Source organism: Rosa chinensis, chromosome 3, assembly GCF_002994745.2.
Source record: "Rosa chinensis cultivar Old Blush chromosome 3, RchiOBHm-V2, whole genome shotgun sequence".
NCBI classification, from domain to species: domain Eukaryota; kingdom Viridiplantae; phylum Streptophyta; class Magnoliopsida; order Rosales; family Rosaceae; genus Rosa; species Rosa chinensis.
Window position 1 is genome coordinate 13,715,124 of NC_037090.1, and position 11,857 is coordinate 13,726,980.

General features: G+C 39.5%; 1 protein-coding gene across 1 annotated transcript; it reads left to right on the top strand.

The window, feature by feature from the left end:
* The first annotated feature begins 10,026 nt into the window (after positions 1-10,026).
* On the top strand, positions 10,027-11,721 carry LOC121048808. Its single transcript, XM_024333809.2, has 2 exons — positions 10,027-10,164; positions 10,794-11,721. The coding sequence occupies exons 1-2, from the start codon at positions 10,138-10,140 to the stop codon at positions 11,634-11,636; spliced, it is 870 nt and encodes a 289-aa protein (XP_024189577.2). The 5' UTR covers positions 10,027-10,137; the 3' UTR covers positions 11,637-11,721.
* The last annotated feature ends 136 nt before the right edge of the window (positions 11,722-11,857 follow it).

The following is an 11,857-nucleotide window of genomic DNA, read 5'->3' on the forward strand; positions in this document are numbered from 1 at the left end:
TGTCGATGATCGAGGATTGGTTTGTGCCAATGTATCTTTCGAATACATGGGCCTCCCACACATCCTAGCTGGGGCCATGGCCTGTAATGCCAGTGTGCCACTCTCTTTGGCATTGGCGCCATGCCTACCTCCGTGTAGGGTGGCGCTACGTCCTCTCGTAGGGACGTCCTTCCTTGCATGCATGTTTGCAGCATATTTGTGTGATATCGTCACTGTAATAGGGATCGAGATGAGACATAGTGGGGACAGACCATGACAATTCTTGTCGTTCCTGTTGAACATCTGTGTTCTTATCTCCCCCGAACGACAGGAAGACTGTCTCATCAAAGTGACAACCCGCAAATCTAGCTGTAATGAGATCGCCTTGCAAGGGCAGTAAGTGGTGGAAGATCGTTGGAGTCTCAAATCCAACATAGTTGCCCATTCGTCTTGTAAGGACCCATTATAGAGCGCAATGGCGGCACATTTGGCACATAAATGGCTCACTCAAATATGCGTAAGTACGATACTTATACCCAGTCACTAGTTGTAACACAGAGGTACATGGAGTGGTGGTGGGTTGTAGACGAATTAACATAGCTATATGCGATATTGCATCACCCCAAGCGGATATAAGAAGATTGGTGCGCATTACCAATGTTCAGACTATCATCGTACGTAGTCGTTTCCGCAAGACCATTTAGGTGTGTACATGGGAATGTGATGTCCAACATCAAGTCCATTGCAATATCCATCTAAAGTCTTTCGATGTAAACTTTATAGCATAGTCAAATCCAATTGACTGAATAGGATGATCTGGGGAGTGAGCCCATTGTCATATGAGATGTGCTGGGAGTGTAGCATAAGCAGCATTTACATGTGGACAATGACACAACACGTGACCAGCGTGTTTGCGTGTCAACCAACATCAGGAGATATTTAAGCGTCCGCAAGTTGGTTGAATCAATCCACAGAATCCCCATGGATTCTATGTAAGAACATAATGAGTATTGTCATATCCTTTGCATAGGACGGTCTCAGTCCTAATTTCCCTAAGGAAAGGGCTTTGTAAAACGAGCGAGAGGCTTTAGAAGCAACCAATGAGAATTTTAGTTGGGCCTGAGCGTCTTAAACGCTATTCGAAGCAAGTTGGTGATTGCAGCATCACCTAGGGCCCCATCACAATGATAGACGCCATCCATAGCGTCATGGATAAGGACTGCGCCAGCCCTAGGCTGGTGGTGGACGGAGGTAGTGCCCTAGGCAGCAGCGTTGGTCACACTTAGTCCAAGAATCAACTTTTGATTCATGCTTCATTTCGCTCGAGAGAAAGGATGTCCATGTGAAGTCTTTGTAGACGGATCATCATATCATGGCTAGGATGATATATCCTGTCGTGACATAACCAATATGTGTCTAAATCCAAGAGATATTCTCTCATAACTTTTATTGGATTAATAGCTCGAATAGTGACATAGAGTCCACTAGAGAAACACATAAACTTTTCTAAGATGCGTCTTTGTTCGCAATCATTAAAGGTATTGCAAAGGAACTCATTTCCGTTCTCTACATGCATTTTTGCATGGAATTTGTTGGCTATTCATAAGATACGATTTGCCCTAAGAGCGTAGAGAGTTTCTATGATAGTTGTAATCAAGGTGCCATTTGGCAAGTGGAACTTGAGCTATTCCATGTCCTTGAATTAATACTGATGACCCAGCCATCGTAGTCACAAAGTCATATGCTGATAATCAAAATTGAGTCATAATGAAAAGAGCTCGAAATTTTATTCATAAGCCAACAAAGTACATCATTGTCTCTTAACCATTAGGAGAATCTAATCCAAATGCTAGCTAATGCAAAACAATGGTAGTCGTCTAACTTCTTTCGGTAATTCCAAAATAAATGTGTCCAGGTGAGTAGAGAGATGTCGGTGGAGCAAGGCTCGTTTAAGTACCACTAATCTCAGAACCTTCCTAGACATCACACTTACTTTTGGTGAGCCTACTTTGAAGAAAGACTAAACCATTGGCATTTACTACAAAGTATATGGCAATTGCCTATTACATCTCTTGAAAAATAAAGACTTAAACAGAATTGGCGATCTATTGATCCCAGCCATATTTGTAGTCTTCAACCCTTCACTCTAGATCATCTTCTTGATCTTCTTGTTCCACATAGTGAGCTTCTCTTACTTCACAATATGCTTTGTAGGCGGTGACAAGTTCTTCACGAGCTCTACAAATGTGTGCCCAATGCTCAGACACTCCACATCGAGAACATACATCTCTTTGCTCGAACTCCATTGATTGAGGCGCTTTGAAAGCGTCATTTAGATGGCTCTTAGTGTTGGTGGCACCACCAACATGGCCAGAGGCGTTGCCTCCCTCTCTCTTTCCACGCTTACCTCTTCGGTTCCGTGTTCGCCTATTTTGGCGGTTACCTTCCCAAGTAGAGCAATTATATGGATCAGAATGTCCAGAAGTATACCTAAGATTAGGGTTTCGCTCTTAGCGCCCTCTCTTAGAGGTGCGACTATAATTGGATTCCGGAATATGTTCTGTTTCCACGGATCTCGAATTATAATTCTTCACAAGAATATTGTCATGCTTTTCAGCGACATTCATAGCTCCAATGAGCTCATGAAACCTTGTGATCCGTCTTGCATTTACATCGATTCGATAGTTCTTAGCAACCATCAATGCAGAGACGGGGAAGATAGAGAGAGTCTTCTCAATCAACATCGCATCTGTGATCTCTTTACCACAGAATTCCATTAAGGATTTAATGCGAAGTGCTTCCGAGTTATAGTCAAGAACTGACTTGAAATCACAGAAGCGGAGGCTATGCCATCTCACTTCTAGGTCAGGAAGCAAGGAGTCACTGACGTTGCCAAATCTTTCTTCGAGTGAGACCTACAACCTTCTGGGGTCTTCTTCATTCATATACTCGTACTGGAGCGAATCATCCATATGACGAGTCATTAGGATGATGGCTTTCGCCTTATCTCTAAGGCTGCTCTATTTGCTTCCAAACCTTGAGCTTGCTCAGCAGTTATCACGTCCTGTCTAGGCTCGAGAATCATATCCAAGATTCCTACAGCCTTGAGATGCTGCAGATATCACGAACCCACCTGTGATATCCAGAGCCAGTTGTTCCCAATGGAGCAAAGTCCAATTTGTTCAGGTTACTCATCCTAAAAGAGAACAAGAAATTAGGGTTAGTTTCGGAGCGAAATAGGCTACCACGAAAACATATGAAATTTCTAAGCGTAATCGCTTTCAAGAAATTAGGAATTTCCGAGCGTAGTCTCTTCCAAGAAATTCGATTCCAAGAGATATTGGATTAGATTGAAACAATGATGTAAGTGGTCGATCATAAATTCTCTACAAACTCTAAGTTTGGAGATCTTAACAAGCTCTAAGCTTGGAGTGAGCACGAACCCCCACAGTTCGGCTTAATTTGGTCTCCCCTATAATGAAGAAAGGGGGGTAGAAGAAGGGAGGTTGCAAGTCCCCGAAAAAGAAGAGAAATTGAATTTAAAAACTCTAAAAAAACGGGAACGTTTAGTAAAAAATACCTCGAAATAGGTCGCTGGAAAATTTTACAGGAAAAAGTGGTCGGAAAAAGTTGTCAGAAATGTGCCTGAAAGTCGCCGGAAAATAGTTGACCGGGGGTTGACCGATGTTGACCGGCAGGTTGAAGTGGCGCGGATGCTGATGTGGCAGTGGGTCCTTCTGCTGACGTGACAGACTGATGTGGCACTAGTTTTGGTCAGTGGGCCGGGTCCACTTTGAGCTTCTGGGCTTGTTCATTTCTTTCTTCCTTTTCTTTCTGGTCTTTTAATGGCAAGTGGGTCGCGGGGCCCATAATTTTCTTTTCTTCTTCTTTCTTCTCTTTCTTTTCTTCTTCTGGGCCCACTCTTTTTTTTTTTTTTTTCTTCTTCTTCTGCCCATCACGTAGACTCTTCTTTTCTTCTTCTTTATTTTTTTTCTTTCTTCTTTGAGCTACTTTGAGCTTCTGGGCTTGTTCATTTCTTTCTTCCTTTTCTTTCTGGTGTTTTAGTGGCAAGTGGGCCGCGGGGCCCATAATTTTCTTTTCTTCTTCTTTCTTCTCTTTCTTTTCTTCTTTTGGGCCCACTCCTTTTTTTTTTTTTTTTTTCTTCTTCTTCTTCTGCCCATCACGTGAGCTCTTCTTTTTCTTCTTCTTCATTTTTTTTTTCTTTCTTCTTCGTCTTCTTCTTATGCCCAGCATGTGGGGATTGTGGGCTCTTCTTCTTTCTTTTTTTCTTCCTTTCTTCCTTTGAGCGTCTTCTTCTTCTAGTTTTTTTTTTTGACAGTAGTGCTGCTGCGATGGTGTGGAGGAAGCGCAAGCGAGACCGATAACTGGGTTCTTGAGATCAAAGACTTCAAGGTGTGCTGCGGAGGTTGCTAGGGTTTAAAGACTACGATATTATGATTTCAGGGTTAGGGCTTCGTGCTGATAACGTGTTTTAGGGAATCCGAAATTGAGAGATAATCGCTGTGTATTCTCATTGATAATAGGGGCCTCTTTATATAGAGGATTACAATGCATAGAGTTAGAATCATACAAGGAAATATAATCTCTAGATTCTTCTAATTAAACCCTATTACCACTAGGTCAAGTAATCTAGAGTTTGGGTCAAACACAAATAAAGATATCCTTAAACAATCTCATCATTATTGACCTTGAAATTTACAGAATGGCATGCTTTATACATATCAAGCTAACCTCCACAGACCAAAAAAAACAAAAAAAGCTAACCTCCGATTTCTAATCATACAACAACAAACCAAAATATCAGCTATAAAATCACAGGCCAAGCATGAAAAATTGGAATTAAGTAGATCACGAATCATCATCAATTGGAACAAAACCCATTATGCTAAGATCCTCCAAATCCACTCTAACCGCAACAACCAAACCAATTTTCACAAATCAAACAATTCAAAACAGAAGATTATCAAAATGAGAACCACGGTGATATAAGACATTGTTCAATTCACTGTCAAGAGCCTCTAAATATGAAGATAGATCACAACCCCATAGGGGAGGATCCGACTCCGAACCCGGTTGAGGTGGTGGTGGGCGCGCGGAGAATCCCAATAGGGAATCAGAGGCTGATCGGCGCCGGAGCTGGAGAGTCCGACGTAGAAGGAGTGGAGGTCGGCGTTGCAGACGTTGAATGCGGGACGGAGATCGGAGAATGAGGACGAAGAGGTCAAGGTCGTCGACGTTAGAGTTCGAACCTCTTCGTCATTGCTTAGAGAGATCTGTGAGTGAATGCCGAGAGAGAGTGTGTGAGTGGCAATGTGTAATTTATAATTTATCTGAGCCTAAAAGTGATATTTTATATTTAAATTGGGTGAGTGGGAATTTTAATCTATTGGTAGAGGGAGTGGGAGTGTTTTAAGTCAAAATTGGGCTACGGGTCAAAACTCCTTATTTTTAACTTCATCAAAATCTTTTTAACATTTTTTGTGAACACTAAAATTAAAAATTTAAAACACAAAGAAAAAAAAATCAATCTCTTCTTCATTGATCATAGTTGTAAATTTACTAATTTTTTACATGAATTGAAATAGAGAACGTTGAAATTGAAAGTAAATATGAAAAAAATGAGAGTAAATCAGATTATGATTTTATTAGGAAATTTTAATCTTTTTATGAGTATAAATTAATTGAGGTATTTTCGTTGAAAACATTAAATTTTTAATTAGATATGTCATATAAGGATATTGTTGGAAAGGAAAATGGGTTAAATAAGTAAATTTAATAATTGAAATTAAAATGTAGGGTGTAATGAGCAAGTAGGGTGAACAAAGAAAATGATAGGGTGACAATAGCCGCACCCCTAATATTATGGAGGTCATAAGTTTAAATCTCAATGGCATCATGGAATAGATGATGCGAAGTGAGTAGGGGTAGAGATAAAAAAATAATAATAAAAAGGAGGAAATACAAGAAGCTAATACCAAACCCTTTTTAGCATAATCATGATCTAGATTTACGTTGTAGATCATCATCATTGAAGGCGTTGATTATTTTCTTCCTCGCACACTCGGGATCTCGAGTCTCGAGGAAGAGGAGGCAAGTTCCCCACTTCCCCCTTTGATGGTCTTGACATGTGAAATTCCAAATGAACCGTACCAAAATCAACAATTTTAGTCAATTTAGTCTGATGCGATTTTGGTAATTGTTTTAGTTCCAACTACCATTCTTATAAAGTCTAGCGGTATATCTCTTACATACGATACTTTATATAAGGTTTTAAGTTTAAATCCCCTCTCCAAGATCACAAACAAAAAGAAATGCAAAAATGGATCGGAAAACATGAGATTTGAATGGTGCGACTGCGATAAGTTCACTTTCAACAGGAGCTACTTCCGTTTTTTTTTTTGGGTATAATTCGGCCATAAAGAAGAATGCAAACATGGAGAAGAAAATTGTCGGGCTCTCGTATGGCACATAGAGATTAGGCTACGAGGATGGATTCTTTTGTTGAATCACCTTTGTATTAATTTAGTGGACGCGTGCCCTTTCATGGATGGATTTTTCTCACTCTTTTCAATTCCTTGTAGACTTTCAGGTTTTTTAAGACGAGATGACAATTAAGTCTATCTTCTTGAATATAAAAGCTAGCAACTGTAGCATAAACATGCAATGAATGTTCCTTTTACATGTAAACCATATGATTAGTTAAATCACAGAGATTTGTTTTGTTTCTAAAAGAAGAAATATATATATTGCTTCTCAAATCTGTGTTCATGAGCTTTATTAGGATCATGGGACAATATCGTATCTGCTGACAAAAGATGAGCTTTTGGTCTTCAAACTTCTAGTGTAATAACAGGGACGTAGCCAGAATGCAGGTTTGGAGTGAGCTAATTTAAGACTTGCTTACAATTTTTTTTTCTTTGTCGATAATAATTCTATAGATATTGAGACTAAATTTTAGAAGAAAGATTAATAGAGAATGTTGTACTAGAGAAAAAAAGGGAGAACAAAATGTGGAAAGAGTAAAGAAAAACGGACAAGATTTGCATTTAAAAGAAGAAATTTTTAAGAAATACTAATAGGAAAAACTAATAGAAATGTTGTGATAAAAGAAGGGGAAAAAAGGGAAAGTTGTGATAAAAGAAGGGGAAAAAAGAGAAAAAAAAGGAGGAGAAAATGGGGAAAGAGACAAAAAAGAAGAAGAACAGGAACTAAAGAAAGAAAATGATGCAAGATAGAAGTTATGGGTTAATAACAAAGAAAACAGCTTAGGGGACTCGAACCCAGGTCAGAACTTTAGAAAGAGTTAAAGAACTTGTCGGAACCTTGATTATGTAGCCCAACTAACCCTTCACTTGTCAGAGTTAAAGAACACAGTTAAAATATTGGAAGAATTTTGGGTTGGGCTATTGCCCAACTAGCCCTTCACTTGGCTTCGTGCCTATGTACTAAAGGTTTGATAGCCATTCGAGGGTCTCAACTAGAGGTGAGGGTCTCAACTGGAGGTGTTAATTGAAATTTACATTTAGATTTTTGATTTGTTAGTGTTTCCTTTGTTAAACTATTGATACTCCCCGTTCTCATTTTAAATTAAATACGTGGATAACATATATTGAGTGACATGAAACACGTATAATAAAGACACATAAGAATAGCATGAGACTGACCTAGCTTTGCTAGGGTTTGTGAGCCGTCGTCCCTAGCGGATGTAGCTCTATACCTTCTCCATTCCATGGATAAATCTACAGGTCTTGGCCTGTTTTTCTTCTTTCTGTTTCCTCTCACCGGGGCTAGTGCTTTATCATGTCCGTGGTTGGGGTGGACGGGTGTTGATGGTGTTGATAGAGGTTCTGCTATGGTGGACGGAATGGTGTCTGTCGGTTTCTGGCGTCGATATGAGGATGATCGTGGTGGTGGTGCGATTTGCAGTGACGGCGTTTCTGATTTGGGTCGTGTAGCAGGGATTAGGTGGGATTGGGCGGTGGTTGAGGGCGGTAGAACTGTTTGGGGGCTTGTGGGATCCAGGTGTATTGGATGTGATTCCTTGTTCCCACAATGGTTTCGGCGGTTTGACATCAACTGATCCTCTCTTGGCTGGTTTGCTTGCCTCTGGTTATGAATCTGCAGGTATTTGCAGGCTGTCTGGCAGTAAGGGATTATGTACGCGGTGCGATTCGCGGTGGGGCTAGTCGTGGGCGTCGAGGTTCAGTGATCGGAGCCGACTGTGCAAACGGATCTTGGTTGGGGACCCGGCTTTTTGGGGCTACGATGGCGGCGACTTGGCGGTCGGCGCTGGCTGTAGCAGTAAGGCAGCTTCTTTTACTGAAAGTCCCGGGGCCGAGTGTGACGGCGCTGGTACCCTGTTCGTAGGCAGCATGATCCGGATCTGGGATCCGGGTGGAAGTTGGGTTTGGTTTGTGGCCCACTATCTTTGGTGGGCTTTTTATGATTCGCTAGATTGGATTGGGGCTCCTGTGCTTTACTGGTATTGGATCCATGTCCCAATTCTATGGTATTTGTTCGTAAAAGATCGTTTGCCAACATAGCCATGTTCTGACACCTTTGGCCGGCTTCGATCTTTAGGTGGGAGAGCGCCTTCATTCCGGCGCCCAGTTGATTTTTGTCAAATTGTGTGTTGGAGTTCAATGGGTAGTCAAACCACCGACTACTCAATTCACTACACGGCTGTAATCCGTAGTGTAAAATCAGTGCTGCGTTTCGACGTTGTTGCTCTTGCATTTTTAATTCTTTGTATTTCAGATGCAATTTTTGTATCTTTTCATTTCTTTGTTATGCCTTTTGGCATGGTATCGTTGTAATCTTTCATTTTCAATAAAGGGCTGACCTCATTTTACTCAAAAAAGAATAGCATGACATTGATACCATTAAAGAATTTGGAGTAAAATTATTCAGGATATAAAATTCACAATCTGTTATCGCTCATCAATATCACATTACTAAGGTTTTTGTCATTATAAATTTTTCATAGGCTAAAGAAGCAAACTAGAAATAAATAAATATAAGAAAACCTTAGAAAGCCTTCAAAGCCTTCAAAGTCGGCGGCACCTTCAAAGTTGTTTTCCTCTCCCCCTCTCTCTCCCTATATATTTTTTCCTAGGGTTCTCTTTTTTAGGATTTTGGCTCAGGGAGGTGCCTGATCTCTATCTTCCTATAACGTTGCTATTGTCTTTGATGGACTTGTATGGTTGTCAACGGCGTAATAAGTTGTATAGCTAATGTGCAGCAGTAGTACTTTCTCATGGATAACTAGTCCAAGCGTCTAAATATAAGATTTTTAAAGAGTTAATTAGTTAAATTCTTACTTACATACAGCAGCTGCACCGCCACACGAAAAAAATTATAAGCCACGTGGAGCGGCTACTCAATCAAAATTCAGAAGAAAAAAAAGAACGCTAATTTCTAAATTACCTTTGCTTTTTCAAAGTCAAATATCCAAAACACATTCTCTGCATAACACGTACTGATTGGTCAGCCGTATCAGACACGTGGTACAACTAATGTACGGAGGGCTTTCTCAATACAAGCATCACACTTATTTTATGAGTGTTTGAAAATGATACAATATTAACTTTGAAGTACATTATGATTTTTTTCGAGCATCGATAAGGCAATAAAAGCTCCTTATGGAATATGGTAAGGTGAAAGCAATGTATCTTTTTTTTGACATCTTTGATAGAGCTACCCAAATTGGCTAAAATTCAAAATGGCACTAGCTATGCATTTGATCAATGGTATTTAAATCCAACAGTAAATCAAGGTTAATTAGCTATGTACCCTATAGAACTGAGTCTCTGTCGTAGGTAATTACTAATCATACCTGTAGCAACCACCGGATTGAGACATTGAGAGACAAAGGATCCAAATCCCACTAATTATGGGCGAATTAATTAGTGACATACGATTAGGGCCGTGAGTATAATAATGCTACTAGTAATTTCAAGAAGGTTTCAATCATACCTTATATATACTCTTCCCACCATTTAAGATTACGCCTCTGGAAATGGAAGCTCGCTAAACTGTAGCACTTCTGGCTCCTCCTCTTCAATTTAAAAGTCGGCTAGTCCTTGTTGTTCTACATCGCTTCTGTCTTGTAACCACAGAGAGAGTGATAGAGATAAAATGGTTTACATTTGGAGTGATCAAGAGGTTAGTGATTTCTTCAATTCAAAATCTTGGGAGTCCTTTGCATATTAGTTGATGGAGTGATTTCATTTAATTCTTAGTTTTCATATGATTCATAATCTAAATTTGCATGATTGGAGTCCCCATATCCTATATATGATTGCGTAGTCTTAATTTCAAGATTGGTTCTGAAAGTTTTCATTTTCTTGTGTTTGCAAACTAATTTTACCATACAGAAAAATATGACAATGCTGAAAATGGCTATTAAAACTCTTCTGTACTTGTTTATGCCATGAAGGTGATGATGAGAAAAAGTAGGTTTCAAATGTAAAAATCAAAATATACCCTTTGTTGCTTGCTCATCTTCTAATTACATATATATATACCAAAATTGAAATACTTTTTTTCTCTATTACAAAAGAAATGATCAGAACTAAATTTTATCTATTAATGGTTTGTATAAACATTTGTAGTGAATGATATATTTCAGCCATTGAAGTATTGAACTATGATGTTCATTCTGTTCGATCTAAAGGAGCTGTCTTTGTTTGAACTACTTGTATATACATGGCATCTGCTTAATTAGGCCTATTTAGGCTTTGCACATGTCTGTGTAATGTGTCTCTATATTTAATCTGTTAGCTGACTGACAGACCATTGATGAGCTGAAATACAAGCTTCTCAGCATCAACTATGAACTAGAATCAGCGCAAATAAGGGCGAAGCAGGAGGTAAGCAAAAACGAGGAGATCACAAAGCAGTTGTTTCATCTCTTGAAGGTAGCTTGTCGAGAAAGAGATGAAGCAAATGACCAGTTGCAAAAACTACTCAAAATGTTCTTGCCCATACCAGCTGAAAATGAAACAAGCCCTTTGTTCTCTGAGGTCAACAATGAAAATTATCCAAGTCTGCAAAAAGCCTCAAATTTCTCAACAGTTAAAGAATCAGATGTTATATCCAAAACTAGTTCATATCCCACTAAATACAACTTTGCTGCTGATTCAAGTAACTTAGGATTTTCCAACAATGCTGCTGTTCAAGGGTGTGATGAGTCCGTTCAGGTGGCTACGATGTCTTCATCAAACTCAAAGATCATTGATCGTGCTGATGTTTTGATTGATAATATTGTTAGGGTCAGATCACTGCCTAAGAAAGGAAGATTGTTCCAGGCTGTAATGGAAAATGAGCCTTTACTTCAGACACTTCTCGTTGCTCCTCTTCCCAAGTGGAAAAACCCTCCACCTCTTCCTCCTTTAAAAAGTTCATCCAATCTCATTTATGGATGTGACTTTGGCTCACAAGAACAGATTGAAGCAGTCAAGCCAATTCGTGCAGTACAAGGTTCAAGCTCACTCGGATTTTCTCACATACCATCTTCATCTGTGTTGGACTTTGAACATGGTTCTGCTAGTGTGAAGACTCGAGTTGGTAACAGTTCAAGTGATCTCATGCAGAGTCAGATTGGGACTTGTAAGAGAAGAAAAAGAAGGTTCTGATGAGGGCAGTAAATCCTTCTTACTTGTGTCTAAACAGTAGTACAAATAGGGTTTGGTGAGTTATAGTAAAAGAAATCATGGCTTATTTCATACTTTGTAGTTTTCTGGGTTTGGTTACTGTTGTACATGAAATCGTGGTATCTGAATAAATAGGTATGTTGGATTTTGCATATCTTTGATGTTATCCTTTCTAATGGTCAAAAGTGACAATCTATAGCTCA

What these genes read in the sequence shown, in the direction of transcription:
- LOC121048808 (XM_024333809.2), top strand. Translation starts at nt 10,138, where the DNA reads ATGGTTTACATTTGGAGTGATCAAGAG. An exon ending in ACATTTGGAGTGATCAAGAG is followed by an intron (nt 10,165 to 10,793) that starts GTTAGTGATTTC and finishes GCTGACTGACAG; the next exon opens with ACCATTGATGAGCTGAAATA.